Genomic DNA, 21,630 nt, shown 5'->3' with positions numbered 1-21,630 from the left:
TGTCTGCCTCTTGTGGTCGCCTTTTATTCTGCCGAACATTCCTCCAAATGAGCTCCATGACATTTTAACCACAGTGGCTCGAATTGCCGACTGAGATATTTACTTTGAGGGACGTGCCGTCTATAAGAGGCGATGGTATTCAGAGCATTTGACCATCGACCGAGCGAACCTAAATTTAGAAAGGCAGTGTAAAGAACCAACAGGCTAATAACGGGGAACGGATTATGTAACCGAGCACTGTACGACACATAGATGTATCTGCGTTGGGGACGAGCGCAGGCCAACCTTTAAATAGAGGGCGTGGCCGTGGCATGCACGTCACCGTGTTTACGTCCAACAAGCAAGAAAAAGGGTGCTCTACCGATTCTGTAATCGTGAACAATAAACGGTATGTATACCAAGTCTTATGGCACGCCGTCTGTAATTATTTCAAAGCCAAGATACAGATACAAGCGAAAGCTGTTTGAAGCTGTGACATTCAATTGTTTGGTTGTAAAAGGGTTACTTTTGCTTGATTCTAGTCGCTAGCTAACAAGTTAGCTTGAGGTGTCATTTTCTCCGCACCTCCACACGCTCAGCTAGCGTTGCCACATTGTTGGCACTTGGCAGCCTTAAAAGGTATCGTTTGTCAATGAAGCTGTTTATCGGCAAGTTCAGGTTTTGGTTGTTTTAACAATATCAATTATTTGACCGCTTGCAAGATATTACGCTAACTGTATTTCGTCTACTCTCTGGGGGAATTGCTATTCAAGCAGGGAACATATTTAGTCAGCAACTCAAAGCAACTAGGGTTTATCGACACATTAAATTAAAAGGCTATCCTGTGAATTTTTCACAATTAGTTGTACAGATCTTAGAAATGATCAGAAAAGTGTTAGGTGATACTCCTACACTTTTCTCTTTGCCTGGACACTTCACCAACTTCAAAGAGGCATTCAAAAACCAAAATATGTGATACAGTTTAACAAACTTTTGTCTTTCAGATTGTACCGTTAATCAGTGTGGTCCGTGTGCTGTCGTACGGTGACACCCAACTCCGGGTGCCATGTCCTCCTGCCCTACATGAGCTCTACTATGTGGTACATCATGCAAAGCATTCAAAGTAAATACTCTCTCTCCGAGCGGCTCATCCGCACCATCGCAGCCATCCGCTCTTTCCCACACGACAATGTGGAGGATCTGATTCGCAAGGTAAAAACGGTGATGATAAGTATCTTTATGCATCTGAATTATATCTTAATATGGTATTTAATGTAGTCTGTTTACATTTACTTTGGGCTCAAGGGAGCCGATGTAAACCGGATGCATGGGACCCTGAAACCCCTGCACTGTGCCTGTATGGTAGCCGATGCAGACTGTGTGGAGCTGCTGCTGGAGAAAGGGGCAGAGGTAACCTATGACACCTACAGCTAGAGATCAATCCTGATGTACCAGGGGTGTTTATCGGATACACGGACGTCTCAAAGTCTTGTTTTGCTTTGTTTGCTTTCATTTCAGGTCAACGCCCTGGATGGGTATAACCGAACGGCATTGCATTATGCAGCAGAGAAGGATGAGGGTTGTGTTGAGCTGCTGTTGGAGTACGGCGCCCTGCCGAATGCCCTTGACGGAAACAAGGACACCCCGCTCCACTGGGCCGCCTTTAAAGACAACCCTGAGTGCGTGCGGGCCCTGCTGGAGAGCGGCGCCTCTCCCAACAATCTGGACTACAACAGCGATACCCCTCTGAGCTGGGCGGCAATGAAGGGCAACCTGGATAGCGTCAGGGTGCTGTTGGAGTATGGCGCCCAGGTGCACGTGACCAACCTCAAGGGCCAGACTCCCATCTCTCGGCTGGTGGCCCTGCTGGCTCGCGGGCTGGGCACGGAGCAGGAGGACGAGTGCCTGGAGCTGCTGTGCAGGGCGGCAGGGAGGTTCGAGATCCGACGGGCCGACGGCACCCTCCCCAAAGAGCTGAGTAAGAACCCCGAACTGCTGGCCCGGCTGACCGGCATGGCGGCCAAGGCACCCACACTTAGCTCGCTCGCACGCTGTGCTGTGCGGGAGTGCCTTGGGGTGCAGTTTTTACCCACTGCAGTCAAAGAACTCCCTTTACCAGAATCTATCAAGGAATATGTGCTCCTGGTAGACTAAAGGAAGGAGACCACAGGGACCCACTCATAGATTTTGCTGGCTAATGTAAGAAGGCATATGACTCGCGTAAAATTTCTCTAGAGATTATTTGTTAAGATGATCACACAAGCCATCAGCATATGCATTTTGATCAAGTCGTACTTTGTAATTTGGGAGTTATATATGTGTGGCAGTTTATTTTTGTCTGCAACTTAAGTTATTAACCATTTTCATAACAAATATTCCCCCAGAACCGAAAATGCTATTAAAGCTATTAATATAAAAAGTATTATTTGAAATTATAAGTCTTATCTTGTGGTCTCATAATATAGATGACTGTGACAGTTTGTTTATTTATTTTATCACAAAAAGGTCAACATTTATGAAAGGAGAAATTAACTGTACAGCCATTAGTCTCGATATCCTTTAATAAATAAAAAAAATTGAATCAAAAATAATAATTTGTGAGCAATGCAAAGGTTTAGGGTGTTAACAAAGCATGCAACAGTGAATTTGTGTTTAAGGGAGGTCAATTTGATTCATAATCAGCAAATATGCAACATGTGTAAGAAACTAGAACATTTTTACTTTAGGCGTTGTGATGTTTTTTTAATGGTAAACCGAGTCTAATTATTTTAAAATGGATTGTTTGTGTTTGCGTTGACTAAATATATTTATTTAGGCAATTTATTATGTTTGTGCTTTCTAATTCTATGTCAATTTAACCTTTCTTAAAATTGTGCCCCTCACAAATGTTACAAGGAAATGTACCCCATAGTTATATAGCAGTCTTTATGCACACCATTATTTGACATATTGTTTATGTTAACCCTCAAAATACTAATTTCACTGTTTTTGAAAATATATATTTTTTGCCTGGGCTTTTGATAAAGGACTTATAAAATGAAATACCATGAGTTTTGTTTTACATTGTATGGGCGAAGTGAATTTATTTTTTATATCTTCTTAATCTTAACATTGAAAATCAATACCATTCGTGGGAGGACCCATCTTTCAATTCTCAATGTCTCCACACAGGGTCTCTCTTTGACTTTGTCTCATGATTTAAATCCAAAGGTTTCAAAGTAACTTCTTTGTAAACATCAAATGACTTTGGTCAAGAAGGATTTCTTCCAAGAAAGCAAACTGTCAACAGTTTGTTCATTTCTAACCACGCTAAACCCTGTTGCTATTCAGAAAGAACATTTATTTCCAGAAGTTGAGGGCGAGCATTTAAATAGGGAAGCCCATTAACTGAGACGAGCCCCCACTCCTGTCCTTGCTCAGACATTTTGTTTCATCCAGAGTGTGATGTCAGCAGGTCAGTTGAAACAAAGGTAGCCTAAAAGAGGAACAATTTGTGACATATTTCAATGTGGGGCTTTATTTTGATAGAAGCAGTAAAGCACAAATCCCGTGATTTAACTCTATGGGCTAAAAGTATTGCTTCCCCTTAGTAATGTACTTCAGCAAAACTCCAACGCTACAACATTGAGACATTTGTTCTTCACTTGAGGAATTGTTATTCAGAAACAATTAGACAAACGAAAACGGGATCATCAATGCTTAATGCATTCGAAAATGCTTAGATTACAATAGTTTTGGACATAACCGTATCAAGTTGTTTGTTGCTATTGTCGAAACCAGTGAGCCAGAGATTCCCAGACCCCCATTTATACACAATCATTACTGCAAGAAGGTCATGGCCGGGCAGGAGACCTGAGCACGTGACCCCATATTCTGTTTCGCTACACGGATCAGTCTGGACATCTTGCCACCCACATCAAATTCAGTGGGCGTGTGTTGTTGTTAGTTGTTATTGAGTCTATTTCTGAAATAACTGTACTTATGGCTGTGTTTACAAATGTTATCGTTAACGCTTGTTGCCTCGGGACACACCATTACTGGTTTGCCAGCAGCAGCCTGTATTAAGGTCTTACGACACAGTCAATGATCGGCCCTTCATGTCATCACCTATGACACAGTCCCCGATTGGCCCGATTACATTGTAATTTCAGGAAAACGATGTGGGCAACTAGAGGTCCAGACTGATTTGTGAGGCAAAACAGAATGAGAGGTCACCTGATCAGGATGATCTCCAGGCTAATGGCCTGTGGGAATTAAAAAGTTGCTTATGCTCTCAGTGTATTTATCTAGCAAACAAAAATTAACACAAATCATGGAAAGCAAAACAATGGAAAACTATGGAAATATTTTTTTAAATAACTAATACTATTTCATTTACTACACAATATTCATTATACATTTATTTTCAATTATTGTATTGAAAATAAATATATTATTGTAAATGTGTATTTCAAGATTAAAATCCCACGTACCACCTCAAGTAACCCACTGTACCACCAGTGGTACGTGTACCATAGGATGAAAGATACTGGACCAAACACACCAGCTGTGGGTGGGGGTTATCTCAGAGCTAACCTGCTATGTGCTAGGTTTGCTCTAGGTTAGGCTCACAGCATGAATCGCCATGGTTCTGAGATTAGTAAAATCTTGGCAAACTGAAAATTTGGGCTTTCTGCTTAACATGTAAATCCTGCCACTTGGTTCAGTCGGTACACATCACGTGCTAGACTGGTGTTGGGCCGTTTTTATTTATGCAATACATCATTGTATAAATGATTGCATTGCAAAAGAGACTTACCAATATTTTGAAGTATAGGACTCATTTAACACTTGATATAGAACAATTGTAAATATAGACATGTATGCTCCATGTGCATACAATCGTCCTTCATTAGCCTACAAATGTTGTGTACATGAAAACAAAAACGAACATGCCCAAAGGTACATGCATAATTATGACACATTTAAATTAGTTCTGTCTGTATGATGAAATAGATAATAGATTACAAAATAATTAATCATAAGGGTAAGTTAAATTGTGTTAAATCATTTTCTTAAAACTCAATAGACAATCTTGAACAGCCTAAAAACATACAACATAAACTGATTCATCAATGTTGGAAGTAAAACGGTAAGACTAAGTCCGTTTTTTTTTTAAACTAGATGCCTGCAAATAGTTTTTTCTCATTTATTTATGGTCAGCCATCCCCCTGACGCGCACCGTGGGTTTTTGTTTGACGTTGATGTTGACCCATACCTAACGTGCCAATGTCTGAAATGTCATGTCTCGCCATGTTGTCCATGCTAAACGTGACGTGGGCCTCGCGATGTTTCAGAGAGGAGGGGAGTGTCAAATTCCAGGAGAGAGGAGAGGGAGTCGGAGATAGGGGCGCAAAGGTGAGTTTGTAAACAATTGATTACCATTTCAAATTACTACACAATGTCTAATTCAGTTTGAAGTATTACAAAGTGCGACCAAGCGCTAAAATCTGTCCTTTTGTCTTATTTTAAATCGTTATTTTCAATAAGTTGTCAAAACTGTTGTGGTAGATACAACGTCTCGCTTGTACTCTCGCTCGCCGTTAAGTGTCAGACTGCTAACTAACTGCTAGCTTTTGCTATTTCCACTCAATAAGTTTGTGCTCGAGTCTTATATCAAATCAAAAAAGTAACCGCATGGGTGATCAAAGTAACGTTTTGATGTTTAGTTGACAATGCTGTTATTCCGAGTCCCCGACGACGCTTTAAGTTCGCATGAGCACTAGTACAATCTGTGATGTTCCCCCAAAGCGGCCTGCATGTAGTTAACGTTAGCTGGTTCAGCTAACTCCTTTCAATAACGTTAGAGGGAAAAGTTGCTTCTCTTTTACCAATGACATTCAACTTGTTGCGGTTATTGACATGATCTAACTTTATGCTTAACTTATTGGTTTTCGTTAGATTTGCCTATTACCAATTAGTGAAAAGAATAGGCGGTCTTGTACGGGAAAAGGCAGGGCTAAGTTTGCTCGTGCACAGCCAGAGGGTAATGGAGGCTAGAATCAACTTTACACGACGGCTAAAGGTGTCTAACGGTGTAATAGGCAACGTTTGACCTGTTACATGATTATTACACGAACCTGATGGTTGTTTACCTGTAGATCTCACCCTAAACGACGCCAGAAGGTTACATTTCGGTCTGCAGGATACCCCTCACTAAAATATTTGTTTGTCTCAAGAAATTACGAATTTGTTTTTGCAATTTAGCTCATGAACACTGCCTGTCTTTGTACCTGTCAACACCTTGATTATAAATGTAGGTGATGTTTGAGACCAAAATATATCATTCCACAACATGCTCAAGTGTTGTTCAGGGGCAATGGCCGGTTTAAACAATAATAATGCAAACGTTAGAGGTGAATAAAAATCAACATTATTTCTTTAAATTCTTAAGAGCAGATGTCAATCTAAATTAACCTCAAATATAATTGAAGGTGCAATAGTAGTGTTACTGTACCTTTTTAGTAGTTTACTCTTGCTCGGCTGTTGTTTAAATTAATTTGAATGTGACTGTAAATGTTTAAATTAGTTTGGCTGCTACCAAATGTGAAATGCTTCTTCAAAATGGATACGAGTGAATTGTCTGAGAGGTTCCATTCCATCCTACACAATGCATAGGGTCATGCATGTATTTTGGCTCCATGTTGGTTTAATATTTATTCACTGGTGAATACATATCAGCTTCTATTTACTTATAAGTAATGCACATTAACTGTAGCTGCCAGCAAGCTGCAGCCTAGCTCGTCTCCCAGTGTATACAGCTTATATTTACTACAGCTTCACCTGTGATCTACCCAATACCCTTGATCCAATGTTAAACCAATCACGCTCTCTGTCTTTTGCCTTCTCTCTCCCTTCTCTCTGCCCTCTTTTCTGTGGGGGTCTCCCCTACCCTCTGGCAATTCAAGCCTCAGATTCCAGAGTCGCGGCTGCAGCGTGAGCTATTAATACAGTTTGTTTAGTCAGTTTCCTAGCAGTCTCCATCAAACACTGAATGGCTGTGGCTGATTATAGCCGGGCCCCGTTCCCCTACACCTGCTGAGTCTGAGAAATCCAAGTTAACAGCAGGATGGTGGGCTCAATGAGTGGTAATGGAGATAGAATTGGGGCCATTTGGAATCTGTGTCACCTTGGATGAATGGAGGCATAAAGAGGTGTAGGGGGGAATCTGTGGCTCCATCATCATCAATCAATCATGTGAATCATGTCAAAGGGCATCACAGTGATTTATGTACCAGAGTATATTCTTGAGGCCGGTCAAGGCTGTCTGGACTCACTTTGCTAGTGGGCAGTCATCCTCAACCATTTACCCTAATCTTTAGGGTTTGGTGTATTCAGTTAGCTTGTTTGGCTCAATGCCGTTCACCATGTCGCTTATTGTTGACAGTGATACCTACTCTATTTCTCTTCCGATCTGTTACTACTGTGAACTAGCCAACGACTTAATAATTAGGTAGTTAGTAGAAGAATAAGTAAAATTGAGTTGGTTTACTTGCATGATCATAGTTACATGTAAAGAGGGGATAGTAGGAGTGATTGACACATTGAAACATCTTATTGCTTCATATCATTACATTATTGATTTTTAGGTTGTGTGGTTCTTGCCAGAAGTGTCTTCCACCCCCAAAACCGTAATCCTACATGTCATGTCGGCGTGAGCCAGGCCATGTGGACCTCTACCATGTCTAGGCCTGCAGCGAAATGTAAACTCCCCCCAGCCAATCAATGCCAGATGGTTCTGTTTCCATATGTTGTCCACACCCATGGTATAATGAGGTGGCTGCAGTATCTCGTTTGCAGATGCATTTCTGCCCAAGTTGACTCAGTGGATTGGAAGCATTTAGCGAGAGCCAATAGCCTGCTGCCTTCCTCTCCAGAACCTGGGAGGTCTGCAAGAAATCAAATGGCACAACGGCATCAGCCCTTTAATCATTGTGCCGAGGGATCGGAGTAGTCCGCTTCTTCCCATGAAAGAATGTAAGCTGAGGGAGAGACAATTGGTAAAACATATTACAATCAAAAGTGCAAGCAAAGCCATACAGCTGAAGTTCAGGAGACCAGGAATCATGTGTTGGCACAGGACAGCGGTCTTCCTCAGCAGTACTGATGGAAGGAGGAAAAAAGCCTGACTTCAACACTGGGAAAACATTCATAAAGCTATACCCGTGCCAACAGCATGAATAATCTGTCCCACTCAAACATATTGGTGCTACTAGTGTGCTCAGACCCATGCAATGGTCAGACCCATGCAAATAGGCTATTTGGAGTGAAGGGGTTTCTCAATGGCTTGGCTTTTGTGATTATCACCCTTGTTAATTTATCTGACTTTGTCATCATTGGCAGAGGCTGCATTGTTAAAAGATTACCATAATATGTCAATGGTATTTATTTATTTTAACGTCTGTTTGCGCACAAGAAAGAGCCATGCACATTGGCGTACATCTCGTGTGGTGGAATGGGTTATTGTGTAATAGCTGGACTCCACTTTGAGCCAGTTGGGTGTGCTTAAAAATTCATTCTCTGAAACCTTCCCTGCTTTCCAAAATTCCCATATTTAAAAGTTGTCTTTGTAAAATTCCTGAATCGTGGTCTGCAGTGCAAGTAAATTTATGCTGGATAGTATTGGCTTGTGTGTGTGTGTGTGTGTGTGTGTGTGTGTGTGTGTGTGTGTGTTGTTTCTGTGCAACAATTTTGCTCTTTCATGGAGACAACTCAGCAAGAGGCTGCATGGACTGCTCGGCCCTAGTCGGTACCAGGTCAGTGTCGGTCGCAAGTAGAGGCGTACTCAAACAATGGCGTGTGCATATTTAACTCTGGTCAATAGCGTGTACTCTGGGGAAAAAGGGCAAAATATTTGGTTTGTCACCCGATTGAAAGCTTGGATTTTAAAACAACAAATCAAGTGGCCTTGCAAACTTTTCCACTCTTTTCTTTGATTGTGAACCCCAACATTTTGACATTATATTTTATACCACAAGGGCATGCTCCCCCTTTCTCCTGTGTAGTATTTTGACATCATACAATTAAAAGGTTGGTCTTTTTTGGTATAGTTTTGGTTTAATCATTTGTTTTTAAGCCATGTTGTGAATCAAGTGACCATTATTGTATTGAGTTAACCAACTCAATACAATAAAAAAGTGTTGTTACTGAGAAGATCCATTGAAAACACATTGAGAATACACATTGACATGTACAGATGTTGAATAGTCCATGGTATTGGGCAATAGTTTAGGAGACGGGGTATCTTTCCAGTAATGTCCACCTGGGTTTCATGGTGGAATTTCCCACAAAATGAAGTTCCCCATTTTTTATGCTAGTGCCAGCAATGATAACAAATGTTCTCCATGAACAGTGTTTAACAAGGTCTAATAACATCTAAATGTGTCTGTTGACCTTCCAACGCCACATGGGTTCATGTTCCTAGGCAGACAACCGACACATGCTTCCATACATGAAAGTGTGAAGATTCTCTTGTGTCGCGCACACTCTACATGGATCACTGTGATGGTAACCCAGGAAAGAGATATACGGAGCTAGGGTTCACTGGTAGTCTACCAAAGAAAATGTGTGCTGTAGAATTGCATTTGGTTTGCAAAAAGTAAGCGTCGGTAGAGGAGAAAGGAGCTTATTTACCTTGAGATGGCTAAGGGGGGAACTTACCTAACTGCCTTCGTACAGAGAAGGTAGGAGCTGTTTGAGAAGTGAAGAGAGGGGGTGGTGGAGACTGACAGAGAGAGAGAGAGTGAGAGGGCGGGAGTGGGAGGGAGGTAGAGGGAGATGACTGTGTAATCCGTAGCCGTTGCCCTCTCTGTAAACTGTCCTCATTGGCCAAGCAGAAGCCCCCTGCGTGAATGGAAGTGTCACCAGGGAAACTTTGTCTTGCTACCTCTGTGTGTGTGTGTTTTCCCTCTTGAAAGGGATATTTTTAAACGCCTTTCTGCTTCCTGCTTCCGAGTCCCGACTACCGACAACAAACCACAGCATCCCTGCTTTGTTGTTTGCTGGATGCTCGACTCAAATCAAGAAGACCAGAGAAGAAAAGCCACAACAATGTTTTCCTCTTCTCTTTTCCCACAGTTACATTGCAAGCTCTTTGCAAAAATGGGGGACGACCGACCTTTTGTGTGTGCTGCCCCTGGCTGTGGACAGGTAAGCTCTCTCCCCTCTCCCCCTCTCTCTATCTCTTTGCTTGCCTTAGGTTCAGCTGTTGAGGTAAGGGGGAGGGAGCGTTGTATTGTCTGTGTACTGCTTGCCTTGGGAAGTTGGCTTAAATTGATATTGATTCCATTTCAAATGTTTTATGTATCATTTAAATATATTTATGTTGGAACGGCTTTGTTTGTTTGGCTCATCATATCATGTTGCGAGTTGCCAACTGGTCTGACGTTTCCTACAGCGGTAGCCGGCGTTCACTTTGAGCTTCCCTCTGACGGCATTCTGTCTTGTCTGTTACAGGCCGTCTTGTGAAACAAACAGTGTCTCAATTTAACGGTGACTCATCAGCGTTTGAAATGAGTAACGGGTGAATATTACTGTTTCAACCTGCCACCTTAGACATCTGCTCCCTGCAGACACAGGTCTGAGCCCTGGGTATGAATCAGCTCTGTGCCAGCCGTGTCTCCACTATCCACATGGTCCTTACTTGGTATCAAGTGGACTACACTGTCTATTTGTCACAAAGAATCCCACAATGCCCAGGCTGGCATGCTCCCACCTGAGTAGTGTGAAGTTGGCCATCTAAAACAGTTTGCTGGTTGGTTTGTTCTCTGGCAGCCGGTTAGGACGCTGTGTTTGAGAAAATGAAGTTAAGCCTGTCTGTGAGGGATACACCAGATCTGATACCGGTAATGGATGTTTGGCCCCTCTCCTTGGGTAGTTCTGCTACATGAGCCAGATGACATCGCTCAGACAGTATCGCCATATTAGACGGTATACTCTAACATGATACACTGGATCAAAGATAAGATAACCACTGTATTGTGAAGGATTGAATTGGTTATGGTTGCATTACTTACTTTGAAGTGTGATTTAGAATGTGTTGCTTTTAACTGGCCTCAGCCTGCTCTACAGTGAGATTGGTTTGACCGTAGGCAGTAAGGCAATGCAACACGCAAACCAGTCCAGTAAATAATTGATTTGCTTGTTTCCTTTTTCCCCTCAAAACTTTATGGACACCCAGGGACTCCACTGGGATGGAAACAATCATTGCTTATTTCATCTGTTGATATCATTCATTATTTAGCAGTTTGATGGATGTGTAGACACGTTGGGTTCCTATTGGAAGTCGAACTGATGTCAATGTTGGTTTAACGGGGCATGCTTTGTCACCCTCAAGTTTGAAGTGTCTTGGTTATTTAAGTGTGAATTGGCTGATGGGTAAACACACCTGGGCTTGTGTGTGTTGGGTCTGGGTGTGCCTTTGGTACACTATAACTGGGTATAGTAATGCAGTTTTATGGTCTTAACCAAGTGTTATATTGTGATGATTATCATATTGGATGAAGTAAAGATGACTTAAATTATTATCCTTGGAAGAGATATGATTTTTTATCAAAAAACGTATATTTAGATGTGACAATATTAATATATTATACATTGCTAGCTATAGATGATGTTGTGATTTATTATCACTTTGTTACAGAACCCATACCACATACAAAAAAGCCTTACATCCTTCACTTAACATCTCATGAATTATGATTGTATACATATCATGATTGTATACATATCATCATTTAATGAAAAAGGATTATTGTCACTCAATCTAAGAAGTATAAGTATTAAAAATCTAGAGCCTGGTTAGGGACGTGGATAAGACCTGGAGACCTGGCCCTCCTCTCTCGGTACTCCGAGCCCCAGCTCTGACCGGGATCGACGGCCGGAACAGGACTTACAGAAAGTCTTGGGAACGTCCTTCCAACGTGTTGACAACCTCACTTGGAACCCTGTTCTCCGCCAGCCTTTATTTATTGACAGTTTGGGCAGCTGAAATGGTATCTGGCAGTATGCGCTGCAGAGAGATTAGCCGGAGATAGTTTCCTAGTTGCCCCGACGGGCCTGGCTGTCAGAGACCAGCGAGACCTGTGGTTGTATCGGTGGTGATGCTGCTCGGCGTGGCTAAAAATAAGGCCCCCCCCCCCCACCCGACACTTGACTGTGTTTTCCACTTCTCTCTCGCAACCGACTGAACTCACTACGTCGATGCGAGGCCAGGAATAGGCTGTAAGGCCATGAGGAACAGGCTGGCGTCGCCGCCGCCACAGCCCATTTTCCTAAGTCAACTCCTTTGAGTGTTTGGGACCTCATCCATGCCAGTGTTGTACCACCATTTTGTCAATTTTAACTGCTTAACGTGTCCAACCACTTCCTTTTGTGGTAAAAATAAAGACTATTCATATTCCCTGGAAACTGTTTGAGTGCATCGTGCCATTTCCCAGTTCTATTTCGTCTTTCTGGCTTGGTGTAGCATGCAGCCGAGATATTTGAGGCCACGTCCCGGGGCTATAGGAGACACTGATACCGTGCGTCTGAGGCGCAGGCTACTATTCAACAACACGGATATTCCTCTTTGTGGGCCAATGCACAATGGTTCAGTATACATCTGTTGGGACACATCTCAGAGAGAACGTCTCCCTCCCTCTCTGTCTCTGATTATCGGACATTTGATATTTATGGGTTTAGGTGCCATGACTCTTCAGTCAACCTTGTGAAGACTAATTCATGTATTGTTGCCTCCTTGTCCTTTTCTTTCCTTCATTTCTCCCTTGATGCTTACTACAGGGCTTTACCAACGAGGACCACTTGGCAGTACACAAACACAAGCACGAGATGACGCTCAAGTTTGGACCAGCCAGAACGGACTCGGTCATTATTGCAGGTAAGGAGTTAAATGCAAAAGGCTCAATTATACACGCATCTCTGTGGCTCTGCTCCAGGGCAGTAAAAGCTATTTAAAGCATAAAAACAAGTAAGAAAAGATTCAAATTTAGCTTTCCCATAAATAAAACCAACAAAGCCAGCATTCGCCTGTGTTTTACAGTGTCCCTGTTATCCAAACCAGATGTATCTGGCGCGTTCTATATTTAGCGGCGTCAGACATCAGAGTGTGATCCGAGTGCAAAGGCGCTTCATTGAATAGTCATTTGTTCTTGTCGTTTCCGCCCATCCACTCCTCTCCTCCACCAGACCAGACTCCAACGCCCACCCGCTTCCTCAAGAACTGCGAGGAGGTGGGCCTGTTCAACGAGCTGGCCAGCTCCTTCGAACACGAGTTCCGCAAAGCGCAGGAGGATGACGACAAAAGGTCCAAGAACCCTGTAAGAGCCGGAGGCCGGCCCCCGTCTGTGTTCAATGTCAGGAAGCAGAAATCACACTTTTTCAGCGATGATGCAGATGTCAAACATTTATTATGCCGGATACTGAATACCGATCTACTCTTACAGAAGACCTCAGATCCTTAAATGTATGTTTCCTACTCCCAATACGGATGTAAAATGCAAGCTTGGTTGTAGAGTATCAAGTTCCTTTATTGGCATAATTAAAACCATAATGAAAAAGTCCTGCACGTCTGCATGCCCCATGTGTGGTTTGGATAGAGAGAAATTAGTTTGAACCCCTTGTGTGAATCCGCAGGGTTTAAACAAAATGGAAACCATGGCTTTCTAAAGTGCAGTGAAATCATCTGCCCATTCCCCCGAATTGGGTTATCACTGAAAACGATGCTTGCTGGAAATACGCTTTTTTAACTTGCCATCTCGTTCAACAGCTGCTCAATGAACACGCTCTTGGAACAAATGTCTAGATTGCGATCCAACTGAGCTTGTGTTCTACGCCTATGGATGCGGTTCTAATGCGATGCGCCATAAGTGGGTTGTCCCTTATGACTCTAGAGCGACTTTATCTTGAGTTACAAAGCTCCCGGGTCCCCTAGGGCCGGGGCCGGGGTAGGGATGGCAGGGATCTTAATACCACCCTGCTCTATCTCCCCCCCTCCTCCTCAGCTCCCAGCAGCCAGCCACGCCGCCACTCAGGGTCTGCAGACGCCGTCGGACGTCAAGGTAAAGGAGGAGGACCCCGTGGAGGTGGACTCCTCCCCGCCGTGCAGTCCCGGCACCATCTCCAGCGACTCAGATGGGGGCTATGGGGACCCCCCATCCATGAAAAGGGTAGGAGAGCGAAGCGGCGATGGAACTGTTGGGACACAACGTTAGTGACGAACACGCAGGCTTCATGCACGTCGTCCCAGTCTCCCTGGTGCTCTCCAGGGCGCCATATTGACATAAATGACATGGAGGGGAAAGAAAAATCTTCATTCAAAACCTGAAACGCATTATCTGTTGGTGCGTTCATCATTAAATTGAGGCTTAATGTTTTATTATAGTTAGCTTAAAACCCCCAATCTACACAGTATTCCCTAGATTCATATAGAAGCTGATCAAAGTACACAGTTATAACTCTGCCTACTGTCTTCCACAAGCAGAGCCACGACCACCATGCTCAGCCGCAGGTGTTGGCGATGTTTTGACCTAACTGTCGAACCCCTTTCCCTCCACAAGGACACCCCGCCCCGGAGCTCGGCCCCGACCCCAACCATCGTTCGGCCCGGGTCCCTCCCGCTCCACCTTGGGTTCGACGCCCTTCAGCCGACCATGCCCTCCCCCACCTCCGTCATCACCCAGACACCACCCTCCAACCGCACCCTGGGGTGAGCCTACCACACAAATGGTCCCTTGACGTTCCTCCCCTCCTGGATTGAATACAGCCCCTTCTGCAGCTCAACACGATAACATCACATCTGCTCTATGTGCACACAGCTCCCCCACCAGCCACTACCCCATGATGATGCTCCCCAATGGGCATGCAGTGCCTGTGCTCCCAGGACCAGTGCAGATGCCCTCTGTCATCAACGTAAGCCTAAACGGTCATCCTACATCTATTTCATGCAGTCCCGGTGAACCCTTTCTGAACCACGCATACAGACACACAGCTCAATAGGTAACCCATGCATGTTTGGCCTTCAGAACCAGTGTTCGGATTTGCGTCAGCGTAAGAGAGCTTATGCATCATCATTTTGTGTCCTCCTTAGCTGGCCCGGCCCGTTTGCACGGTGCCCAACATTCCTGGGATCCCTGGACCTCCCATGGGAGGCAGCAGCAGCGGCTCCAGCTCCCCCTCTGGCTACAGCATCCACTCTGAGGCAAAGATGGTCAGCACACGTCCAGACGCTCTCCTTCTGGCTCTTTCTATTCCTGTCTCCCGTCTTGCTTTATCTCTCGCTCTCTCTTGCTCCCCCGCCTCCTCCTGCGCCTCCTTCTCCTCCTCCCAGCCCGATCTCTTGTGTTCTGTCTGTGTACTGGTTTACCCCCCCCGGCCCGTCCTGTGGTCTAGCTTTCATCATCATATGACTGCAATCCTTTTTTAAATGGTGGTTATTTACCCCACACACTGTAGCCACATTTAAATGATGTAACATTGTAACTCATTGTGGTGCAGTTCTCTTGATGAAAATGAGGAAGCATGGGGGGTAGTTAAGTTGTCATGTTCATTTTTATTTTTACTTGGATATATGGGGGGAGAGCAAAAAGAATCATCCGATTAATCGGAGACTAATGATTTTGTCGATTGGCTGCTAGTGGAACGGTCTAAATCTCACTCGATGGGCCATTCGAGTTACATCTTTAGCTACCTCTGCAATATATTAAATTTAGCAAATGTCATCAGAAAACCAACATTTCTGCAAAGGTTAGCGGTCGAAAAAACTGATGGCCTTGGGCCAGACTTTGCATGAACGTATTGAGAAATAATTTGCTTAATGTAACCGACATACAGTGTCAGCAATGTTTTTATGCTTCCTCTTAGTTCTCCTGCTTAGATTCAACATATGAAGAACACATGATCATTTTCCCTCAAAAGGTTAAATAATTGTTCCGCTAATAATCCTATGAGAGTGTTCTACGCTCTTTATGATTGTGTTATGGAGTTAACAACAACATAGCCCACGTTTTTTTACGTAGATGTTTGTCAAAGGAAGTCAAGTCATGCGGTTTCACTTCCCTCTCCTGCTCCTCTTTCTGCAGCGTCTGAAGGCGGCGCTGTCGCAGCAGAGCCCATCCAGCCTGGGCATGGGAGGCATGATGGGCATGGGCTGCAGTCCCATGGTGCCCCAGAGGGCCGAGCAGAGCCAGCTGCTGGTGCAGCACCCAGATGCCCCGTCCCCCGCACAGCCACAGGTACACAGCAGGCACCCAACCACTGAGAGGCATTAAAAGTTTAGTGTGCGTGTGTGCCTCCACCTCTTATGGGTGTCATCCCTCCCCCTCCTCCACCTCTTATGGGTGTCATCTCTCCCCCCTCCTCCACCTCTTATGGGTGTCATCCCCCCCACCTCTCCCCCCTCCTCCACCTCTTATGGGTGTCACCTCTCCCCGCTCCTCCACCTCTTATGGGTGTCACCTCTCCCCGCTCCTCCACCTCTTATGGGTGTCATCTCTCCCCCCTCCTCCACCTCTTATGGGTGTCACCTCTCCCCCCTCCTCCACCTCTTATGGGTGTCATCTCTCCCCCCTCCTCCACCTCTTATGGGTTTCGTCTCTCCCCCCTCCTCCACCTCTTATGGGTGTCATCTCTCCCCCCTCCTCCACCTCTTATGGGTGTCACCTCTCCCCCCTCCTCCACCTCTTATGGGTGTCGTCTCTCCCCCCTCCTCCACCTCTTATGGGTGTCATCTCTCCCCCCTCCTCCACCTCTTATGGGTGTCGTCTCTCCCCCCTCCTCCACCTCTTATGGGTGTCATCTCTCCCCCCTCCTCCACCTCTTATGGGTGTCATCTCTCCCCCCTCCTCCACCTCTTATGGGTGTCACCTCTCCCCCCTCCTCCACCTCTTATGGGTGTCATCCCCCCCACCTCTCCCCCCTCCTCCACCTCTTATGGTTGTCGTCTCTCCCCCCTCCTCCACCTCTTATGGGTGTCATCTCTCCCCCCTCCTCCACCTTTTATGGGTGTCACCTCCCCCCCCTCCTCCACCTCTTATGGGTGTCATCTCTCCCCCCTCCTCCACCTCTTATGGGTGTCATCCCCCCCACCTCTCCCCCCTCCTCCACCTCTTATGGGTGTCGTCTCTCCCCCCTCCTCCCCCTCTTATGGGTGTCACCTCTCCCCCCTCCTCCCCCTCTTATGGGTGTCACCTCTCCCCCCTCCTCCACCTCTTATGGGTGTCACCTCTCTCCCCTCCTCCACCTCTTATGGGTGTCACCTCTCTCCCCTCCTCCACCTCTTATGGGTGTCACCTCTCCCCCCTCCTCCACCTCTTATGGGTGTCATCCCCCCCACCTCTCCCCCCTCCTCCACCTCTTATGGGTGTCGTCTCTCCCCCCTCCTCCACCTCTTATGGGTGTCATCTCTCCCCCCTCCTCCACCTCTTATGGGTGTCATCTCTCCCCCCTCCTCCACCTCTTATGGGTGTCATCTCTCCCCCCTCCTCCACCTCTTATGGGTGTCATCCCCCCCACCTCTCCCCCCTCCTCCACCTCTTATGGGTGTCGTCTCTCCCCCCTCCTCCCCCTCTTATGGGTGTCACCTCTCCCTCCTCCTCCCCCTCTTATGGGTGTCAACTCTCTCCCCTCCTCCCCCTCTTATGGGTGTCACCTCTCCCCCCTCCTCCACCTCTTATGGGTGTCACCTCTCCCCCCTCCTCCACCTCTTACGGGTGTCATCCTGACGTATCCCCCTCCCCCCAGTTCTCCCCGGCCCAGCCCACCGGCGGGCGGCGGAGACGCACGGCTGAGGACGACCCTGACGAGCGGAGGCAGCGCTTCCTGGAGAGGAACCGGGCGGCGGCCTCGCGCTGCCGACAGAAGCGCAAGGTGTGGGTCTGCTCCCTGGAGAAGAAGGCCGAGGAGCTGAACTCCATGAACGTCTCGCTGTCGGTGAGTGGGCCTGGGAATCATACTCCTGTTTTATAGCAAATTCAGATCCCTGGCCTTAAAGGGCTCATGTCAAGGCTTTAGCTGTGGGTGTGATTAGCTGGTACAAGCCGTTTGGCACAGGGAAGGAATGATTTTCATAGTGCCATAACAAGTGGGTGTGTCCACCCCGATATATGAAGAATAGATGAGCAGCGTTTGCCACAGTCCATTGGGTAGGCTGGTAGACTGATCTATCCAGCATATATCTAGGTGGACACGCCCACTTGTGATGTCACTATGAAAATCATTCCTCCCCTGTGCCAAACGGCTTGTACCAGCTAATCACACCCACCCCTGGAGCCATGACAGGAGCCCTTTTAAGGAGTAGGTTCGGGGTTGAGGCCTCTTGCTCGAGGCTGCCTACAGGTAGATTGCAGTATTAGGCATCGAGCCCAGTACTTGAATGCTGGGAGTAGAACAACCTGGAACTGTGTTTTATTCACAGCTTTGGCTGTGTGGCTCAAGCAGTCCTACAACACGTTTCTATGTGATACTTGACGTGTTGGCTTTACTGTCCCTGCCAGAATGAGGTGTCACTGTTGCGAAACGAGGTGGCTCATCTGAAGCAGCTGCTGCTGGCTCATAAGGACTGTCCTGTCACCAACATGCAGAAGAAGACGGCCTACCTAGGTGGGCTCCCTCTCCTACTCCCTTCCTCCTACAGCTACTCTACTCAGATGAATGTGCTTGTGGTTGCTCTCTCTGTTTCCACCTGGTGCATGGTTCAAAATATCCACCCTTTTATTCATTTTTCTTTAGTTGTGCAGAAATGAATGAATGTCCGAGACTGACTGACTGTATATTCACCTGTCCCTCCATGTGGCTGCAGAGGGGAGCATGAAGGAGTCCAGCGAGCCTACTGGCTCCCCGGCCCCAGTGATCCAGCACAGCTCCCTGGCCCCCAGCCCCTCGGCGGGGCCCAACGGCCTGAGCTCGCGGGCGGCAGCGGAGGCCATGGCCATGTCAGTGCTGGCGGGCATGGGCCAGCAACGTCACCACCACCACCACCACCACAACAACCACCACCACCACAACCACCACCAGAGGGCTGAAAGTGGAGCCTCCCACGTCATCATGGCTGTACAGTCCCACTCTAGTGCCAGATGATGAGCCAGGTCACCGCCACCCAGGCATAGCTTACACTTCACCACCAGGGGGCAGAGTCGGAGCAAGGACAAAGAAACCTTGCTGACCCCAAAGAGTCCGAACACCTGAACTATTGCCTGTCTCCTTTGCCTCCGCTTCTTTCTTTTTTACCCTCCAGTGGAGCCATGTTGCTGAAGCCTGGAGCTCAGCAGCAAGCCCTCTGGGAATAGACTGAGACTATTGAGCGAGCTTCCTGTTCACTCTGCCATAAACTACAGGGGCTGGACTCCAACCTTGCTCTCCCCCCTTTAAACCCCACTCTCCTCAGCTGTCATCTCCATCTCCCTCCCCTCCGCCTCCCCTCCTCAGTCAATACAACACTTCACTGGACTTCAATAGGACTGCATCACTAACGAGTTTACTGCCGCAGCAACACTCTCCCCGTGGACAAGTACTACACATCGGCGCATGTTCTGTAACACATGGGCGACACCGCAACCGTTTTAACTTTCTACGTTCGAGCGAATAACCAAACACAACACACAGGGCTTTTATACTTACAGATGCTGCAGGGGGCCTTGGGCTCAGTCAATGTTTTTATCCAATGCACTCAACCATCAAAGATGCAATAGCCTGGATACACTAAAAAAGTGTAATGTATGGCCCATAACCTATTGTGTCAAGATCATATCAACCTGCACCCCCGCCCCCCCCCCAAAACGTACCTCATGTAAACCCCTTTATAAGGTGTATAAACTGTGTGAGTGGCTCTGTGTATGTATATCAGAAGCTAGCAGTTGGCTTACTAAAGGTCTGATACACTAATAGCTAGGTTGTTAGCATGTGACTTTTTCTACTTGCTTGTGTTAACGTTCTCCACATGGGCAGCTATCTTCTAAAGTTAACTCTCATATCCTCACCAGTTGGGCCACAGAACCAAAAATTAGAATCAACCAAGTTAACGTTTTTTATAATCGCTTTCTGCAGTTTTTTGCAATAAGTCAATATATTTTACTGTTTTTTGTCAAGCCTGAAGGGATTTCATCCGTTATGTCACTCACACACCCGCTTTCCCGCTCTCACTCTCCCTATCTACACCAGGTTATTAATGGTATTTATTGTTTTTTAAATGTATGCCATTTCTATATTTGTGAGACTGTATGAATTGACATTTCTCTGTGTGACCTCTCACCTTACTCTTCTGGCTGCTTGCTGAGGTGTAACACAGCCCTTAACCTCTCAGCGAACAAACCAAATGTTAACGAAGCCATAGTGACTACCCATCAGATATCCATCATCTCTAAAGAGCTCCCACTCCTGTCTGGTTTCCACTACAGGAAAGATTACCTTGACTGTTGTTTTTAGCGTTCAGAGCTCACAATCTTTATCACTGCTCTTTCACTCACACTCAGAGATTCATCATTTTGCCTTAAAATCACATTGGTGCCTCGGACTACCCCATTCAAAAATACATTTTCCTGCATGAATAACAGCCTTATGAATGAAATCAATTGTCAATATTGGATTTTTTCTATTCTGAATGAAAATCCATTGCAGTCGGATACAGAATACACATTTTGAACTGGGGTTAATTTCATATAAGTAACCCCTGAATGATGTGATAAATACTTGTCGGCCCTCCTAGTGGAGGAATAATGCGAAGACATTTATATCTTAACGGTCCTTGCTGTCATGGTACATGGTAGTTTTTATCGGGACCACCATGTCGATAAAACCTCCCAAACAAGGAATTTTATGTTTTGTAATCAGTAAAGTTTCTCCACCTCAGCTATTACTCCGATATCAGTGATTTATTTGCAATGTGAAACGTTGCAGAACTAGGATTTCTGTTCATGAACATAAGGACATGTCTTTATGCACTAAAAATATGCACGTTTATTGTGGAGTTTTTTTTCTGTTCAAGTGGATTTTTCTGGATTTCACTCTTCATACAATGTAGAGACTTGTGCTAGCACTATATTTTGCTGGCAGTTCTTTGAAGACAATGGTTCATCTGAAATGAAAATGCAAACTATAGTTAGCTTTAGTGATTGTCATTGGCACTTTTCTTTTTCATCTTGTATGTCTTTCGTCGTGTGTTATTTTAAGCACTATACATTTTGCTGTTGTATCTCTTGAACTCTATCTCATTGTACTAATGACTATAGAAACTTAATTTGTTTAACACAAGCATTTCATTTTCCCAACTCAGTAATGTTGTTAGACCTGTCTATCAGACCTATTTTATCCCAATAGTTTATATAGTCTGAGATTATTTCTGCAATGCCTTTTGACTGTCAGTTTAAGTCAGCTATTATAAGTTATGTTTTTTTAATTGGTCATATGCAAATTGTTAAAAGCGTTCTTGACATATTAACAAAAAACAGAATTATTTTGAAAATAACAATTTACTGAGAACGCAACAACGTGAATGTTGCCCTGAGTGTTTTAATGTTTTTTCACACTCCCATTTCAGAATTGTCCTTGTATTGTACTATATGAATATATTTACTTACTTTTCCATGCATGTCCAAATGATCACTTACAGTCCTGCGGTTTTAA

The 21,630-nt window shown here is 45.4% G+C and overlaps 1 protein-coding gene across 3 annotated transcripts; it reads left to right on the top strand.

Annotated features, from left to right (window-relative positions):
• The first annotated feature begins 321 nt into the window (after window positions 1-321).
• asb8 (ankyrin repeat and SOCS box containing 8) lies at window positions 322-21,630 on the top strand. Of its 3 annotated transcripts, XM_079741986.1 has the most exons (14): window positions 322-388; window positions 984-1,191; window positions 1,285-1,389; window positions 10,096-10,167; window positions 12,799-12,895; window positions 13,204-13,334; window positions 14,019-14,183; window positions 14,574-14,722; window positions 14,832-14,925; window positions 15,104-15,223; window positions 16,095-16,247; window positions 17,755-17,943; window positions 18,507-18,612; window positions 18,812-21,630. In XM_079741986.1, the coding sequence occupies exons 2-14, from the start codon at window positions 1,063-1,065 to the stop codon at window positions 19,087-19,089; spliced, it is 1,788 nt and encodes a 595-aa protein (XP_079598112.1). In that variant the 5' UTR covers window positions 322-388; window positions 984-1,062; the 3' UTR covers window positions 19,090-21,630. The 3 variants fall into 3 exon arrangements, with proteins under 3 accessions (XP_079598112.1, XP_079598111.1, XP_079598110.1); XM_079741984.1 differs by lacking the exons at window positions 322-388; window positions 984-1,191; window positions 1,285-1,389 and adding an exon at window positions 5,307-5,376; XM_079741985.1 differs by lacking the exons at window positions 10,096-10,167; window positions 12,799-12,895; window positions 13,204-13,334; ... (6 more) ...; window positions 18,507-18,612; window positions 18,812-21,630 and adding an exon at window positions 1,498-3,000.

The sequence above is a fragment of the Pollachius pollachius genome (genome assembly GCF_949987615.1).
Source record: "Pollachius pollachius genome assembly, chromosome: 8".
NCBI lineage: Eukaryota > Metazoa > Chordata > Actinopteri > Gadiformes > Gadidae > Pollachius > Pollachius pollachius.
Note: the sequence above shows the minus strand (reverse complement) of the source record. Positions and strands in the feature narration are given on the sequence as shown.

What these genes read in the sequence shown, in the direction of transcription:
- asb8 (XM_079741986.1), top strand. Translation starts at nt 1,063, where the DNA reads ATGAGCTCTACTATGTGGTACATCATGCAAAGCATTCAAAGTAAATAC. An exon ending in GGACTCGGTCATTATTGCAG is followed by an intron (nt 12,896 to 13,203) that starts GTAAGGAGTTAA and finishes CTCCTCCACCAG; the next exon opens with ACCAGACTCCAACGCCCACC. An exon ending in GAAGAAGACGGCCTACCTAG is followed by an intron (nt 18,613 to 18,811) that starts GTGGGCTCCCTC and finishes ATGTGGCTGCAG; the next exon opens with AGGGGAGCATGAAGGAGTCC.